Source organism: Lonchura striata, chromosome 21 (genome assembly GCF_050655825.1).
Source record: "Lonchura striata isolate lonStrDom1 chromosome 21, ASM5065582v1, whole genome shotgun sequence".
Classification (NCBI taxonomy): domain Eukaryota; kingdom Metazoa; phylum Chordata; class Aves; order Passeriformes; family Estrildidae; genus Lonchura; species Lonchura striata.
The window spans coordinates 6,491,948-6,510,189 of NC_140723.1; the positions used below are offsets into that span (position 1 = coordinate 6,491,948).

Genomic DNA, 18,242 nt, shown 5'->3' on the forward strand with positions numbered 1-18,242 from the left:
CAAAACCAGGCTCCCTTCTTCAGTGAGGAAGTATTTTTATCTGTGGTGCTTCCAGCACTTTTCTGTGGAGCTTCCAGCACTTTTCCACTGCTTTTCCACCACTGTGTCAATTCCCATGAAAGGCTCTACAACCTTGGTCTCTCCCCTTTCACTCAGAGGTAGCATTAGCCATGTGGAATTTGTCTGTCCAGCAAGGACACCTGCCAAGTATCCTACTCCTAACTGAGAATAGACAAGGAAAGCACAGTTTATCCTACACCTGTCAGAGGAGATGGAACATGACCTTAACATTAGCTCTGGGTATATAAGGGTGGGAGACACAGTTCAAACAAGCTGAGCTTGTTTGTCAGAGAATTTGGTACACTAGCCTGTCCAGCACATCCTGCTTCCTCCAAGTAGCAAGTGTAGGAACATTATAGATCAAGTCTGGGCACTGCTTTAACATTTTATATTGGGTTACACTGCTCAGTATAAACCAAAGGTGATGTGGGAAAAGCCCAGCACAATCAAAAGGCACTTGTGTTATTAGGCAGCTGCCTGAAGGGACTTCTTACCTCCTCTTTCTCTACCTGTTTATTCAATCACCAAGGGACTGTTTTGGATACGAAGGCAGGTACCATTTTGATGATACACACTTAGAGAAAGGGTAAGGAATTCACTACCAGTGACACAGCACTTAGGAACAAGGGGTGACAGTTTCCTGATGCTATAAAGGGTCTGATGCAGATCATAAATCTTAACTGAATCTTAAAACTGAAACAGGAAAGAAACTACTGTACAAAACAATCTGTGGCAGAGTCCTTGTAGATACCATTGGTAATCTGAAATTAAGCATTTTAGCCTTATCTTTCCTGTGTTTCATAAAAAAGAAATTGTCTTTAAGACCATGTATGTTAGCATAAGAATGTATTAACTAGAAAAGATAGACCTCATATTTAATTGTCCCAGTTTTTCTCTGAAAGGGCACCAATAATTGGAATAGCATCCATGGTAGAAGAGAATGGAAGATGAAGACAACGCCCTTCCAAAGGGCTGGTTCTGCTGAAGTTCTGCTGTGAACAAGAGCTGCAAGACAAAGCTAGGACACACCCAGACAGTACAGACAAACAGTGCACCTGCAGCCACTTGGTTCCAGTCCTGAGGTAAAAGCAAGCACAGTGCTTTTCCGTAGTGCTTCACAACGATGTCAGGGGCCCAATGGTGATGCTGCTGTTTGTCACACGGACCCCGTACCATCCTGCCCAGAACTGCGTGTCCTGGCCTCCGTGCTGAAACAAGATGTAACGAACTCCTGCTGGGTAATTCCGGAAGGTGTGAGAAATCTGGACAGAAAAGAGAATTCCTCTTAATTTGCCTAAATAAACCAGTGCATCTCTAGAAGCTCAGAAAACTACAGTATGTGAGTCTTAGAATGAGCTCTTCCTGAGCCTAGATAGCTTTCACTGAAAGGGAGGAGCAGGTGGCAGGGGGAGGAAAGAAGCCTTTCTCATTCAGCCTTTGCCCCAAAATCCTGAGTTAAGCTAACATTTAAGTGCATGTATAAGTAACATCTAATGCAGAATGTACAGCAAATCAAACCAGTTAAACATCTGTAACAGTTTAAGAAAAGTTAAGTCCGCAATACTTGGCTATCCATGCAGTAGTTTTAAAACAGTTTTTTGATCAAAAAAACCATGAAATCTTCTTGTTATTTAATTATTTAGACAGAATCTTACATAAAACCAAGAAACTATTAAAAAGACTGCACTAAAACAACACAGAAGCCCACATGATACCCTATAGAAAATGCTGGGCACCTAAAAATAGTACCCGTCTCATTCAGGACACTACTGCTTCTTCAGCATCATCAATAGCAAGGACTGACTCACCTCTATAGAGCAGAGGAAGCTGAAGAGCAGAGAAAATCCCCTGGCACTTTTGGCCAGGTAAGACTTGGAACACACAAGTGTCACAAACTGCTGTAAAGCTCCTGCCTCCCTGGCTGCTGCTCACCTCTCTCCACCTGGCATCACTCCACTGCTCAATGACCACAGGCTCAGGATGGAATTCCACCAGGACGATGTAATCTTCGGAGAGCAGCCTCACGATGAGCTCGTAGCGGCACCCGCAATCAAACCTGGCAGCGTACCTGGAGAGGCAGGAGGAATCAAGGAGCATTCAGTTTGCTTTATTTTTCAAAAGCAGTCTCCAAGGTCATCCCTGTCTGCAGAGGAAAAGGAGTGGAGTGTCATCCCCATAGCTATAGAGAAGTTTTAGAACTTACAGCTATCCCACCCTTCACAGGATTGCCACTGTGTAGTCCATTGAGGGAGTTTAGATTTAGCTTATTCTTCATTCAAGAACTACAACTCCCAAAGAATAAAGAGCTGATTTTATTACATGAAAAGTTCCAGAAGCCTAGCTTACCTCTAGACCAATGCCAGAAATTCTAATTTTCAGTGTGCACTCACCAGTCCTTGACTGTAATTTCAGGCCGTTTCTCATCCATCAGCTGATTCCAATAGCCTTCCTTCTCCAGGGTAATGAGTTGAGACTTGAAGCATGGCCTGAAACAGACATAGAAATATTCACAGTACTGCAGAACACATTTCTTCCTTGCTGTCCTTTCCCTGACACCTTTAATACCCACCCAGATCCTGAAGGCCCACAAAACTGACCTGGCTAAACCCTGCCTTATCCATAGCCAGAACCTGACAAGAAAAGGAACTGAATTAGCTTCATCCCAAGATAAAAAGAATAGTCACCTACAAGCTGGATTAAGAAGGGTCTCTATTATGTATTGGTAACAGGAAACCAGTGCCTAGTGCTTGTAAAAGCTGTTGATCCTCCTCTGGTGACAGCTTTCATTACAAGTTGTTAGTGTGACACACCTACCACTCCTGAAGGTTACAGAGCTTTGATCGTGTCATGTAAGTACAGTTTGATTGAGTTTGCCAGACCATTAACCTTTTTACCACCTTTGGGGAGAGGAGAAGCAGGGATCCCATGTGGACTATTCTAACTATAAAAATTACAGGAAGTTCCTGGTAGGCAGAGAAATTTAGTACCTGCTGTGATCAATTCTCTCAGTACCCATCTCTTTAGATTAACTGGCATAAAGGGTTAATGAAGCTCCTTCCTTTTCCCACAGGTGATCTAAGGTTCAGTAATCTGCCACCAGCCTTCTAACCATGGTGCCTTTTCAGACAGATGTGAGGAAGCAGGTTTCCCAGTTCCAGATTACTGGAATCCAGTTCTTACCTATATGAAGTGACAAAGTATTTGCGTACTGCGGTGTCTGGCATATCATTTCCATGAGCTCCAGGCAGATCCTCAATTTTCCACCTATTTCCGTCATTCTTGTCAAGTGTCCAGTGCTGGAAGTTCTCTAAAAACACAGGTGTACAGCTGAGGGTTAGGACCTCACTTCAGCTACCACCAGGATCTCAGCTTTTGTTAGAATCATCAACAGGAGAATTCTAGGAAACTACCTGATGTTTTCAGATCCACTTTATTTTTCTTACAGCTGTGACTCTTGTCATTATGCTGCCATTACCTTTATGTGGCTGCCAGCATCTAGGACAGCAGGCCGCAGATTTCTGACCTCATCAGAAATTCAGCAGCAGCAATAAAGTACAATTACTGTAGTTCTAGTAGTCAAGTCTTTGCTAACGAAAGTCCTCCAGCTGCCCAAATGTTTAATCCCAATACCTGATCGTTTCACTACCACATTTTACTTGCAGTGCAAATTAATTCTCACTGCCTGCTGTACTGGGGCCTTTTGACTCCAGATTTTTCTGTCTAAAACCACAAAGTATTGGTAAATACATACCTATCTACCTATAGCAGTTCTATTGTAGGAGCTGAGCAACGAATCTAACCTAGCAGAGCTACAGCCAATAGCTCGGCAGTCCCACAGCACTGGCAGTAGTTGACGCATGCAGGACACTGACTCATTCGGACTGCTCGGAAACTCTTAGTCCTTTATTATAAGAAACGAAACAAACCTTCAGCACAAGGGTTTTTGATTAAGTTTCTCTTCAAGTGGCAGAGCATATAGAAGATCTTCCAGTCAGAGACGCTTCTGTCCAAGCTCTGACGATAAAACCCATCGCGCTGGCACTTGCGCTTCCACAGGGTGGTCAGGTCCACCACGTAGCGCCACTGCGTGCACACCAGCCGGCAGGTGCGGAGCAGGTCCCGGGCGGGCAGCAGCGACAGCAGCTCCACCAGCACGTCCTCGGGGAGGTCGGCGATGCTCGTCATGGCAGTCCGCGGGCCGCAGGAGCGCCACGGGAGATCCCCGGCACCGCGGCCCGAGCTGCCGCGACCAAAGGCGGTTTGCTCTCGTGACTAACAGACCCGGGACGGCCCGCCCGGCTCCGGGCCCGCTCCCCGCCGTAACCCCCGGCCCCGGCCCCGGCCCCGGCCCCGGCCCCACCTGGCTCCGCCCAACCCGCCGCCGGACGCGGATGTGCGGGGCCGCGGGGCGGGGTTGCGGGGCGGGACGGGGCTCGGCTCGGTTCCTCCCCTCCCCTCCCCTCCCCTCCCCTCCCCTCCCCTCCCCTCCCCTCCCCTCCCCTCCCCTCCCCTCCCCTCCCCTCCCCTCCCCTCCCCTCCCCTCCCCTCCCCTTCCCTCCCCTCGGAGCGGCTCCGGCCCGCCCGCGCAGCAGCGGCTCAGGTAAGAGCGATTAATGCCTCCCCTGGATCCCTGCGGGATTCCCGGCGTGTCTCCAGGGACAGAGGAGGGACACGCGTGTGCCCCGAGCACGTCAAGGGATGGGAGCGTGCCCGTGATGCAAAGCCCTTCACGGTTTGGATGCTTCACTGGGGTGGGAAAGTGCGGAGGGAGCCTGGCTAACAGCGCTCTAGCAGCAGGCAGGGAGCAGGAGAGGCTTCTGAAATTCCTGTACGAGATGAAACCAGCATGGCCCCTCCCTCCTACTTCTAAAAGATTACATTTTGTCCTTCGGGACTATGGTTGAGGGTTAGAAGTGTGGGGAGAATGAGAAATCACTAATGCTGTCTCCATAAAAGCCAGGGAGTTTTAAATTACAGTTTGCCCCCGCTGAGTGCAGTGCAGTTAGAGGATACAGCTGAACGTCTAGATTTAGGATGCTGCTACAGCAGTGATTCCCAGTTTCTTCCCTTCCTTGCCAGGTTTGTCACCGCTGTATTTTGTTTAGTTGCATGCCAGGGTATTTCACCTCTGTATTTTGTTTAGTTGCATGCCAGGGTATTTCACCTCTATTCTCACCTCTGTATTTTGTTTAGTTGCATGTCAGGGTATTTCACCTCTGTTCTTACCTCTCCCAAGCTTAATGAGTCATTCCTAAGGAGTTTGGCTGCATCCATTTGGTTTGCTGCAATCTCAGCAGCTCCCCAGCACCAGGACCCAGCTGACATAAAAGCAGTGTCACGGTGCATCCCTCACGGATGATGTGGGCTCTGAATCTGCACACTCATCTTTCCACAGTCCTGCAGCACCTGGACCTGAACCTCAGGGCAGCAGAGAGCTGTTTGGAGTTCAGAATTAGCACATGAAGTTAGAGCAAACACTTCTGATTTAATTCCTCCAGTTATGAGGCCACAGGCAATAGAATATTAGAGAATATCAGCTGAGTTATTTTCAGTTATGCTCAGACCATTACTTTATACAGGCTCTTGACCAAGTCAGTTAAGTGCCAGCACTCTGTCAGATATAGAATGAACCACTGCAAAGGTGGCTGGCAAGAAGCTTAAAACGGATATTTGAGCACTGCTTTGCAGCATTTGCTATCAGGGATGTTCTTAAAGGCAGAACAAATACCCATGTGCCCTCCTCTGCAGAGGAAATCATTATTAGGAAGCTGATTTTTGCAGCAGCAGAGATTCTGGAGGGACTGATTCCAGCCTGGAAAATGAACAAACTCAGTGGTCAAATACATACATTTTGTGGGCAGATTTAATTCAGGGCTTTTACTCAGAATATAAAAATAGTCATCTGCTTCCGGATATTAATGTAATAAGGAACAGGAGACCCTGAGGCTAGCAATCAAAATCATGCCTTCAGAGAACATATTTATTTTCCCATTTTTTCTACTGTATCAATGTCTTACATTGCTGAGGGTGGGAAACCCTCACCATTCCTTTCCACCCTCTCAGACAGCTCTGCCCAGCCAGCCTCAGGATGGAGTCCCTCCCTGAAGCAGTCCTGATCCGAATCCTGGCTTCCCTCCCCGCGGTGGATCTGGTGCTGGTGTGCCGCCTGGTCTGCTGCCAGTGGAAGAACCTGGTTGATGGAGCTGCACTCTGGATCCTGAAGTGTCAGCAGGAAGGCCTCACCAGAGCAGAGTCAGATACAGAGAACTGGCAAAGCTTCTACTTCCTGAGTAAGAAAAGGAAGAATCTCATCAAGAACCCATGTGGTGAAGGTGAGAGACACCACAACAAGCTTCAAGGTGTCAGAGAAATGACCAGTCACTGAGAATTGTGTATGTCTAGTCTTTGAAAATAGATCTTAGTTGCTCTCAGATTGCAGAATTTTCTCCCAAGAGTCAAGTCACTTAATCCATGGTTGAGTGACTTGACTCTTGGGAGAAAATTGCAGGTTGCAGAATTTTCTCCCAAGATTCAAGTCACTCAATCCGTGTTGCCAAATCATTTAATGAGCACAAAGGCATTTGATAATCAGCCTTTGCAAAGGGCTTTACATAACATTATTTTTATCTAACCTCTGCAAGGGTCTAAATCATGTTTGAGACACAAAGATGTCCTTTGTAGAAAGCATCCAACACAGTAATGGCTGTGGCATTTGTTTATGTATTGCTTCTTGCTAAGCCATGACAGGAGAGATGAAGCCTTTCCCAGCTCACCAAGCCCTTCAGGCTTCTTTCCGTGGAGCAGCTCAGGTCAATCATTTTTTACCCTCCTCACCACAACCCATGTTAGAGACTGGGCACACACCCCATGTGCCATTATTCTGAATCTATGACCTTTGCTTGCCAGAGCTACAAGCTGCACAGCAATAAGTAGCAGTAACCAAGCATCACAATCCAAGCAGCAACAATTTCACACATCACAGACCAAAACAGTATCAACACAGCTTTCCCATTTTGTTTAAAAGTAACCTTATGCAAGCATTTCCAGCATCCAGGTTTCCCTCTCAAAACCCCTGATGTTTAAGGTCTTACTGCTTCAGAAAAATACCACTTAGTACTTTAGAAAACTTAGAAATAAAGTAATCAGCTTCTGTCCCCAGAGTCTTTGTGTGCTGTGACACTGAAAATGGTGACACTGTTCAGAATACCTAAATTCTTTCCCTGGAGTACTTTCTTAAACCCACACATACACAGCCACTTTGCTGGGGAATGTTAAAGTTTGGTGTTAAATGTTAATGTTAAAGTTAGGCTCAGTCAGACTAAAGGTTTAGCCTGACCTCTCCTTAACAAACATATCCATAGTCTACATATGAAATCAGTGCTGTGTCTCCTATCAAACTTTCACAAGCCAGAGGAAGGTTCCAGTGGGAGATGGTCAAGTTCCCCATATGCACAGGACTCATCCAAGTCTCTTTTCTGCCATTTGCAGAAGACTTGGAGCACTGGGGAGAGGTAGAGAATGGAGGTGATGGCTGGAAAATTGAAGACCTCCCTGGGGACTTTGGAAAAGAATTTCCTAGTGAAGAAGTCCATAAATACTTTGTTACATCTTATGAGTAAGGCTGCTTTCTTCTCTTACTCAGGAAAGGGGGCATTTCTGGTTCTCCCAGTCCAGGAGAGACTGTGATACCAATTAGCATCTCGTGTTTCAGGTGGTGTCGAAAGGCTCAGGTCATTGACCTCAGGGCTGAGGGCTACTGGGAAGAGCTGATGGATACAACCCAACCTAAAATCATGGTAAGAGACTGGTAAGTATTAAGGAAGGCTCTGAGGACAGGCAGAGGGTTAAGAAAGATAAGGAAGAGCAGGGAGGGCATAGACCTTATATATATATTGGGTCTTAAAAACCTCAACTGCTGGGATCCTGGATGTGGGACAGGGCTCACAGGCAGCTCCCACAGGCTTTAAACTGTTGAAGCCATGAACCCAGGTTCCTGTGGTTGGTGAGGGGAGGTGGTGGGCTGGGCTAGGAACCATTGCAGATTTCCATGTCAAAGCAAGGCTGCAGTAACTTGGTGAGCATGGTGGAACCTTTGCAGAGCTCTTACAATGCCAACAGCTTGGATCTCCTTGTAGGTATGCAGGACGTAGTGATGCTGGCTGCCTCTATGAGCTGTGTGTGAAGCTGCTCTCTGAGAATGAGGATGTGCTGGCTGAGTACAAAAGTGAGACTATCACCATCCCACAAGAAAATGATGCCAACTGGACTGAGGTGAGTTACAGGTATGGGCTCAGCAGGTGACACCCAACCTATGTGAATCAGGAATATTTTTAAGCAGAAGAATTCTCCAAGGGGAGGCAAAGCCTCTGTCACGTGTTCTCTGGAGCCATGACCCTATGATTGAAAAAGGAAAAGGGAGGCTGCTTTACAGGAAACTTGCTGAGTCCCCAGTAGCAGGTGTAAGGTGCAGGAGATGTCAAACTGGGAGTGATGAAACAGCATCAGAACAAGGGGATCAAAGCTTCTCCCAGTGTAAATGTCCCCACTGTTACCCAGCCTGGTGGGTGACTGTGGCCAGTGGGGCTGAAGGCTCTGTGCACTGAACAGCAGTAGGTTTGTGGTGGTTTGACACTTACTAACAACTTTTTTGTCTCTTGTCCCAAAGATCTCCCACACCTTTTCCAGCTACGGGCCTGGAGTGCGTTTTGTCCGCTTTGAGCACGGTGGCCAGGACACGCTGTTCTGGAAGGGGTGGTACGGTGTCCGTGTCACCAACAGCAGTGTGACAGTAGAACCATAGCTGTGCTGAACGGGATCTGCATGCTGGACTTGACTTCCCTCAGGGCATCCCTTAGCCTTTGGATGGTTTCTGCATGGTGCTGCTTCTGGCTATATGGCCTTTCTGCATAGGATCATGTGTGCAAGTGCCAGGAGCCACCACCCATCCTTCCTCAAGAGGACTATGCAAAGAATGTGAATGGATTTGTGAATGCACCACAAGACTCAGCCTCACCACTTGCACTGATGTTTTCTGTCAGACAGGAGATCACCTAAAAATCCTGCAGACCTCCTCTCTCTTAAGTCTCTAATCCCTAGCACCCAGCCTGAGTCAGCTCTGCTGCCTGCTTCCCTGACTTGGGCACTCCTTAACTTAAAGGGATACTTTAAGTCTATTTTCTGGAAGTTAGAGTGGGAAGAAAAGAATGAGAACCACAGACTCTGTGTCTCAAAACATACCAGGGAAACCCAGAGCCCTGTCCCCAGCTGTTTCCATGACCTGCAGTGAGAACCTTGGCTTCTTCCATTTATAAAAAGGTAACATTGTTTGCCTTTTGTTTACCCATTGTTTACAAAGGGACTCTAGCTTGGCTGTCAATACAATTCGTTTAGTTTTTAGTGATAATGCAAAGTAAGAGAGGTTGAATCCTTCTCTCTTACATTGTTCCCAGCATCCATTTATCAAGGGAAGTGTTGAGAAGAGAAACCTGTCTGGTGTCCAGCCCTGGGGCTTCATTTGGCTCCCTCAGAGAGATGGCAGCTGAGAGTAATTGCTGGTGGAGAGAGAGAGGTGATAACCACTTGGGGAACTGGCTTAGAAAAAATTTAGGATCAGAAACAAATGAAAACAAACTCATTTACCCCTTCCTGGCCTCTGCATGCTTCATGCAACAAGCATCCTGGTCATCCAGTGTGACTCTGCTAGCAGGACACAGAAAGCTGTTGACCTCACTCCACCTCTACTGACCATGTCTGCAAGAAGTACAGATCTGCCTCTGCCGTGTACTTGCTGACAAGGCAGCACCTCAGTGTCCCACCTGAGCTTCTTGATGTCACTCAGGGCTGTGTGCCCCATCCTGAACAGACCTCCTAAACTTTCCTCAGCCAAGACTGTCCCTGCTAGTTATTCCACCCAGAAGAGCATCCCCTAACAGAGCTGTTGTTGCCTAAAGAAAGCATTTATATTTTTGTGTCCATGTGTTTGTCTTCCCTCCCTGGGCTGCCATTTAAGTGCCCCCTTACATGTGTAGTGACTGCTACTGCCTGCAGCTAAAGGAAGGAGCTTCCCACCTGGACACTGTGCATGCTGCTTCCTCAGGCTTTCTGCACAACTGCACCCGGGTGCCACACACACGCCAGAGTCCAGGCAAACTTAATAAAGTGACACAACTGTGTGTGGATTTCCTCTTTTGTACTGGGTGTTTGTCCCCTGTGCTCAAGCATCCATCTTCTGATTAAGTGGAGCGTGTCAGGCAGGTCTCTCCAAAGGCAGGAGTCCCTGTACTGTGGGTAACACCACGGGTGTCCCTGAGAGAGGCAGGTGCTGTTCCCCAGCACCTTGGAGCCATGGGAAGCACTTAATGTGCAATGGGTCTGCAGTGTAACAGCAAGCAGAAGTGCACTTTGAACATAGTGGGAATTCATTCAAGGCACAGAGAAGGTACAGGAAGGCTTCTGCAGAGCCCAGCCCTGCTGCACACCTTCCAGGCCATTTGTCACCAGCTCTACTATGAGTTCAACCTTAGTTCTGACCCAGGAGGCACCAGAATCAGTTCAGAATGTAATTGTTTCCCTTCTCTTACCCCTGCACACGCTCTCATGTAGTGCTGCTTTACCCACTCTTAGCCTTTAGTGCAGCTTTTAGTTAATATTCAGCTCACTGCCAACTCCCTGCCCCACAGAAGAAACAATCCCTCTGTGTGTCCCTAAGGAATCATTATAGTGAGGGGATCAATATTTCACACCTCAGTGCAATTGTTAAACTGAACCTCTCCTAAGTCACTGTCTTACAGTCAGGATAAACCTCAGGATTAAGCCTTCAGGTACTGTGGCCCTTGTACATAAGGGGCAGGACCATGGTGCCCACTTTGGGTTTATCTAGGCTGAAGCACTGAGCTCACACAGCCTCCCCAGCAGCTCTGTTAAAATGCTGAGGGCTTTTCTCCTGGCACTCCCTGTGCTGGCACCCCCCTGTTCCTGTTTGCTGGCAGGGGCAGCCTGCAAAGCTTGTCCTGACCTTCCACTCCCTCCAAGAGGTGTTTGCAGTGCCTGCAGCCCCACTGCAGAGAATTGCCACCTCTGCTTCACAGAGCTGCTCACAAAAGCCACTGCCGACCTCAGGGGAGCAATTTCTCCTCACATTCAGCCATGTCAGGCCTAGATTCACAAAGAAAGTGTCTGGGTTCATGGAGGGAAAAAAAAAAAGTATTGCTCACATTATATTATTAATTTTGTTCCAAATGCCTTTTGAATTTTGATCAAACACTGGAAGTGTGAACACGCTGTACACCCAGTTCCAAGGTGATGTCAGTTCACCCATCAGAGACAAACGGAGTGCAGGAGGGGAATGGCTTCTCACACCTTACAGACTTGATGGAAATTGAGATAGTTTCTGTAATCCTAAGAAATTGCACTAAGTGTAACTGTGGCAAAGGCCTTACCTATGTTAAATCTCCCAGCTGCTGCAGGGCTGTCACCCACCACTTCACTGTGACTTCTACTTTCTGCTGTGCCAACACCAGCAAGCAGATGTGTGGTAGCTTCTGGAACACTAGTGACCAATGCAGATGTGTGCTGTACACACAGAAAGAGGTCTGCCCTAGTGATTTATATCAGATATTTGCATCCACCAGACACAGAGTATTTAGAAATCTGAGCATTAAAACACAAAGATTGAATCTTGCTGAAACATTCATGATAAAGAAAGAAAAAAACATACCAAAAAAGCCAAAACTACATAAAAGGATCCCCTCCCAATCTTGATCATGGAAACAAGAGCTGCAGAAAGGGCTCTTGTTTCTTTGCACATCATGCCCAAAGGCACCCCAGCAGTGCTGAGCTACACTGAGCACAGAGGTGTTCTCCAAACACCCAGAGTGGGATGGAACAGGTGGATAATGGGACTGGAGAGTTTAAGGAGCCTTTCACTCTTTACCAAGACACCACATGAACACCTCTTTCCCCTGCTGCTTTAATAGTCAGAGGCACCAAGAGAATCCCTAATACACCACAATAACCCTGTCCTGCCCTTTCCAGCTGGCACCTGATGTCCAGGGTAGCTGATTGTGTCTTGGTGTCTGCTGTTGTACAAGATACCACCGTAATTTTCTTTTCTACAAAGCACACCACAGTTAATCTTGGATATAAATGTCATTATAGTTAAAAGGAATTTGTTAGTTTGTTTTCTGTTTCGGGTTTTTTTTCCCTCCTTGGGGTTTTTTAGGTGGTTTTTGTTGTTGTTGTTGGTTTTGGTTGAGATTTTTTGTGTTGGTTTGGGTTTTTTTTGGGTTTTTTGGGTTTTTTTGGTTTGGTCTTTGTTTTGGGGGATTTTTGGTGTTTTGGTTTTTGGTTGGTTGGTTGGCTGGTTGATTTTTTTTCATATTAACTTCTACAGCAAGTCTCTTGCAGAGGAACAGAACAGAACAATATGGGGTCCTGGCAAGGAAGTGCTATCATACATCTCCTGTAAAGTCTAATAGAATTTTTCAATATGAAGCATCCATTATTACCCACCTGGGAGGTTGTGGACAGATTGAGGAGTTTTCCCCCCCACTAGGCAATTTAGGACTGGGGATGGGACACTTGGGGGAGAAAAGAAAAGTAATCTATTTGACAATACCCTGTTGCTTGCAGGCCAGCTGTTCTAGCCATTGTAAAAGGGAGGGTAGCTTAGGAACTTGATTCCTTCTAAATCAGCTTACAGAGGCTGGGAATAACACTTCTGAAGGGCAGGACAGCAGAGCATCAACTACTGCAGCAGGAAAATTCACCTGAAAACTGTAGCAGAGATGAACAGATTGACAGATTATTCTGTGTTGGAAGGGACCCAAAATGATCACCAAGTCCAACTCTTAAATAAATGCTCATACAGGGCTTGAAGCCACAACCCTGGTGTTGCATGTTGCTCTCTAACCAAATGAGATCATCTCAGGGTCAGATATCAGCCAGGTCACAGGTAGTGAGATGGAAAACCAGGGACTTGTCCCTGCCTGTCAAGAGCAGAAACTCTCCCAAGAACTGGAAAGCACTGGACTGGTGAAGAAACACTCCTGAGGCACACATCTCCCTTTGCAGCCACGTCCACGCCTCCTTCACTGCTGTCCCACATCATACAGGTACCTTAGGGGACAAAGTAGTCCATGTGTCAGCAGCCTTGGCACTGAGCTTACCTGATTGCTGCTTCTCCTTCCATCCAGTAAGTTCCTTCTGATGTCCTCAGAGCAGTGACTCCCCTGGCCTCAGTCTCCTTACCTAGCAGGAAAATAAGGACCTAAAGATAAAATAAAAATGCAGCAAACCCCAGCTCAGGGAAGCAATGATGATGTCTGGCTCCAGATCAGAAGACTGAAGGATAGCTTTATTAAAACTATACTATATTACTTTAATATACTATTTAAAGAGATACTATACTAGTCTAGAAACTTACTTCTTACTTACCTGACTAATAAACTCGTGACTCTGCTGAGAGCCTGAGCCACAGCTGGATCCCTGAACCCAAACAACTTCACCAGAATCCAGCCCAGCCATCACTGCAGGTAAACAATCTCACACCACATTCCACATGGGGAGAACAAAAGAGCAGCGATAAAGATTGTTTTCTTCTCTCTGTGCTTCTCCTAAGAGACAGAATTATGTCTCTCTGTCCAGAGAATGTGAATGTCACAGCAAGCTGCTTTCCTACTGGGGACACACTTTGGAATTGCAGAGAGAACAGCCACAGTGAGTTCAGCTGGAAAGTCTCACCAAGCACAAAGATTGCTCGGAGAGCTGAGCTCCTCACACAACAGCCTGTGTGTAAAGCAGAGATTCACAATCAGAACAACATGCTCATGGTCGAGTGACACTTGAGGAAGAGATGTCACAGGTACAGAGGAGGCAGGCACAGCTGGGGCTGTGTCAGCCTCCTCAAGTCCAGCGGTGACAGCAGAGGGCACTCGGGCTGCAGCAGCAGCCGCTGCTGGCTCTCTCTGTTCCAGGCAATGCACAAGAGATGTAACTGTACCCGTCTGGATGCTGCGTTTTGGTCTGCTCCTGAGCCCTGCACCTTGCTCTTTTTGGCTGAAGCTTAGGCTCAAGTGAATGTTTTCTTCTCATCCTCCTGCAGTGCCTGCTGGCATGGTGTGCAGTGCAGCCTTTGCTGCACAGACCCTAATGCTTATCCCTGCCATCCTGGACACCTGTACACATTTTGGAAGGATTGTTGTCTCTTGGGCAGCAGACACAACACACCTCTATTAGATGCAGGCAGTGAGTAAACAGAGCAGTGAAAGCTGCCTGAACATAGACCAGGGCCTTTCAAATTCAAGTGGAAGCAGCACAATTTGCTCAACCCTATCCTTAGAGCGTTAAGTATCACTCCAATTATTAACTCACCTTTCCTTGCAGAATATTTTCTAACCTTCATGCAGCCCACAAGACTCAGCAGGGCTGTCTGTGTCTCCTGGTGCACCATGGCAGGCACTCACATCCCCTCTGTGTGCAGAGCTCTGCAGCCCTCCCCAGTCAGGCAGGAGTCCCAGGTACATCACGCATGCCCTTGGCTGACCTCCCTTGCAGGCACTCAGAGCAGCTCATGTGGAGCTGTGTCTGTGCAGAGCCATTAAGCACAGTGCAATCAGTGCTCCCAGCACTGCAATAAAGCCATGAGAGTGATTGTTGGACTGCTGGATCCTGGGGAAACACATCTCCCTGCAGCAGGAACAGGGCTGGGCACTGCCAGGGCAGGGAGGAAGCTTTGGCAGTGACATGCCTCCCACAGAGCACATTGCAGATGTACCGTGCTCAGAAGCACTGAAATGCAGTGGGATCTCTATCTATCTATCTATCTATCTATCTATCTATCTATCTATCTATCTATCTATATCTATATCATCTATATCTATATCTATATCTATCTATCTATCTATCTAAATCTATATAATCTATATCTCTCTATATCTCAATATCATTTATATCTATATATCTATATATATCTATCTATATATATCTATATATACCTCTGTATATCTCTATATATCTCTCTATATATATAGATGATATAGATATAGATATAGATATAGATATAGATATAGATATAGATATAGAGATATCTCCAAGTTTCCCCGAGCATGAAGATTCTTTTTTGAAGAGCTGAGAGTAGAGAAAGGATGGTATCAGAGCTCTGCTCCTGGCAATCCTTGCAGAAGGTCCTGAAGTCAGGCAGTGATATTTCTACCTCCCCACACATAATGCAGCTCCTCTCGTTCGTATTGACACACGGAGCACTGCAAAACGAAGCAGATAAAATCTTGATCCAGATATGAGTAATGACTTCACATTTTATTTGAAAATTAAACCTAATCTTGTGTTGACTGTGCTATACAAGGCAAAATAATGAAACAGATTAAGATGAGATCTTGTTCAATCTTGCTGAACAAAAGCCAATTAATTGTCAGCAGGCTCATCATGAAGCCTTTCTTCTCTCAGACAAATACAATCAGAGTCTGTGTGCTGGTGAAGGAGGCTGGTTTATTGGTAACTCTGCCTGGACAGATAAAAACACTGCAAAGACTCAGTTACCCACCCAGACACTCCTGCCTTGCTTTTTCCCAGTCTCTCCTGCTAACTTGCACATAGGAGAGAGATGCTTTGGAACCAACACACAAACTTCCAGCCATACAACCCAAGCCTGCCTGCTCCAAGTCCCCTTCTCCTGTCTGACTCAGATCTCTTCCCACCTGTACATCTCTCCTGGCACAGATTTGTCCAGTCTTTTTTCAAAGCTTTCTGGCTAGAAAGGCTTTACTCTTGCAAATTCTTTGTTACAGTCCTGCAGTATGCTGAGATGTTTCCCCTCTCATTCACACAAAGTCCCTGTTGCAGTCTTCCTGCTATTTGCTGGTCCATAGCAGAGACATCTTCTACTGCTCTGCCATGATGACAAGCAGGGAAGTAATTCCTGCCTCTTCTCACCTGTCATTTTTCCAATATAAATCAGAAATCTTTGAAAAGGCAAAGATTGTGGGCAAAGTTTCTAATGTCACTGCTCTCCCAGAAAAATGAGGGAAGACTCAGCACAAGGCCTGGCTATGAGACCTGATGAAAGACTGCAAGGAATATCACTTGGGAGTCATTCATGCACTGCTGGGTACATTCAGCAGTGTATGGGAGCCCTAAGACATCACTGGGGTGTGGGGCACAAGGAAAGGTGCAGCAGAGGTTGTGGCACTAAAGGGTGGTGGTACTTCACAAAAAGAGTTGGCATGGAAAAACAAATCCTAGTTTTAGCTGAGAAGCTTCAAGGTATGAAGAGAAACTAACACCAGCATACCTGGAAAAAGGAGAACAGCTGTACTGAAGTCACTGCCCCACTCCTATGGCAGAATGAAGCTAAAACACACCCTCATCTTGCCAAATCATGACAATCCCCCTTTTTCTGACAGTACTGAGAGCTCCACACAGCTCAGTAGGGAAGGAGTCTGCAACAGCTCGAAATGAAAGGCATTGAGAGAACTGGTGAACAATTTGCTTGGAGAAAATACTTCCTACTTTCATACCAGGTTAAAATAAAAAAGTAAAATTAAATCCCACCAAAGCCTGCAGCACCAGCATTGACAAACAAAGATGACTTAACAGAAAAAAACAAGGGCAGGGAAAGCGATTTTCTTTGCCTGCATTGCCTGGGGAATTAAATCTTGTTTTTTTTCCCTGTCACCACCAAGTGGAATAATCCAATATATTAAAGTTAATGTGCTTCTTGTATTTATTGCTGTGTATTTGACCTAACAGAATTTTATTCCTACATCAAGAATAAAACCATTCCGGAAGGCAAACTGCAAAGCTCTAGATCAATTACTACCTTCTCCAACAGCTGAAAAGTGAGTTATTTCTTGTAAGAGAGAAAAAAGAAAGTAGAAAATAATAATAACAACAAAAAAATCCTTTTCCCTGTGCAGCAAATTCTGCATTGCAGACCTGTTGAAGTTCAGCAATATTGAGTTTGGTTTCTGGGCAACTTTTTAAGAAATCAGGCAGCATTTCCCAATTGCCTTTGCCAATTGTTCGTGTCCCCCAGTGCACTCAGCACTCAGTCACCAAGATCAGTGGGCTGGGCAGAGCAGAGAGCACAGCCCCAGCCCACACCGTGCCCGGGGGACCACACTGCCCTGGAACCCTTTGGCAGATGGACAAGGACCTGTCCAAGGCAGCTCCTGCTGTGAGCAAACCCCCCATGGGCATCATGAACCACAGCACTCGGGGGTGTGAGAGACTCTCTGATCCAAAATCACTGAACTGAATATGAAAACACTCCTCCTTGTGCAGGCCTGCAGGATGCCAGCCTGTCTGGGAGGGGTCTGGACCAGCACACACCAGCTCACCCTTCTCTCTTACCACCGAGGCTCTGACACTCTGCCTGGGGCTGAAACCATTTTAAGGAAATTAGAGATTTTAGAGGAGCTAAGATTTTAGTTAGAGATAAACCTTACTAGAGTTTATTCAAATAAATGAGTAGGCCTTGATGAAGTTAGGAGTTAGGAGTTAACTAATAATTGATTGCTTGTCAACACAATGTTTAGTTAGCTGGGTTTATAATGAAGAATACACAAACTGACAAATTGCTTTTAGGAACTTAAGACAATTGTGGGCCTCCTCTGTTCTGAAACCAATTGAAGACAAGGAATGGGAGTTCTACCAAGAGTTAATTTGTCATATTGGCACTGAAAAGGTAGAAAGGTCAGAACGAGGAAGACTTCATTGACTTCCTCATTTTGGGACCCCTCCCCATGAAAGGGACACTGACCCATTTCAAGGAACAAATTATGCATGCTTAATAGCTTTTGGAGTGATTAGCATATAAAGCGGGGAATGGGATGTTCCAAAATGATGAATATGTATTTGTATTTTGGGTATTCAATACTTGTATGGATAAAAGGGTTCTGTAATCACCTGGAAGCTGCGGTGTGGATTTAGGAGCTATAAACACACACTTTCTAACTTTAAACTGTTAGAGAGTTTTCGTCCCTCACAGTTGGATATTGGTACTAAATCAATATCCATATTTTTTTTAATAAATCAGGGGGAGGGAGTTACCTGGGTCTGGGGATCCCCAGGGGCAACACGAGCTCCTGGATGACACCTCAGGGGGCTGTGTACTGGAATTTCTGAGGTAAAACCCTTCAGATCAGCCTTTTTCAGGTAGACATCAA

The 18,242-nt window shown here is 46.2% G+C and overlaps 2 protein-coding genes and 1 long non-coding RNA gene across 5 annotated transcripts; 1 reads left to right on the top strand and 2 right to left on the bottom strand.

Annotated features, from left to right (window-relative positions):
- Positions 1–889: 889 nt before the first annotated feature.
- Positions 890–5,421, bottom strand: LOC110479726 (F-box only protein 6). 3 transcript variants are annotated; one of them, XM_085558992.1, is made up of 6 exons: positions 5,237–5,421; positions 3,987–4,300; positions 3,241–3,367; positions 2,451–2,546; positions 1,993–2,128; positions 890–1,322 (listed from the first exon to the last, which is right to left on the bottom strand). In XM_085558992.1, the coding sequence occupies exons 1-6, from the start codon at positions 5,404–5,406 to the stop codon at positions 1,176–1,178; spliced, it is 990 nt and encodes a 329-aa protein (XP_085415118.1). In that variant the 5' UTR covers positions 5,407–5,421; the 3' UTR covers positions 890–1,175. The 3 variants fall into 3 exon arrangements, with proteins under 3 accessions (XP_085415118.1, XP_085415117.1, XP_021402888.1); XM_085558991.1 differs by lacking the exon at positions 5,237–5,421 and adding an exon at positions 4,421–4,438; XM_021547213.4 differs by lacking the exon at positions 5,237–5,421 and having other exon boundaries at positions 3,987–4,400.
- Positions 5,422–5,905: 484 nt separating this feature from the next.
- Positions 5,906–15,088, bottom strand: LOC144247436 (uncharacterized). The gene is made up of 2 exons (XR_013341151.2): positions 13,227–15,088; positions 5,906–6,346 (listed from the first exon to the last, which is right to left on the bottom strand). It is a non-coding gene; the product is annotated as an uncharacterized LOC144247436 (long non-coding RNA).
- FBXO2 (F-box protein 2) lies at positions 6,149–10,238 on the top strand. Its single transcript, XM_031506671.3, has 5 exons — positions 6,149–6,392; positions 7,549–7,675; positions 7,772–7,867; positions 8,196–8,331; positions 8,726–10,238. Exons 1-5 carry the CDS (start codon positions 6,149–6,151, stop codon positions 8,858–8,860), a joined length of 738 nt encoding a protein of 245 aa, XP_031362531.2. The 3' UTR covers positions 8,861–10,238.
- Positions 15,089–18,242: the final 3,154 nt, after the last annotated feature.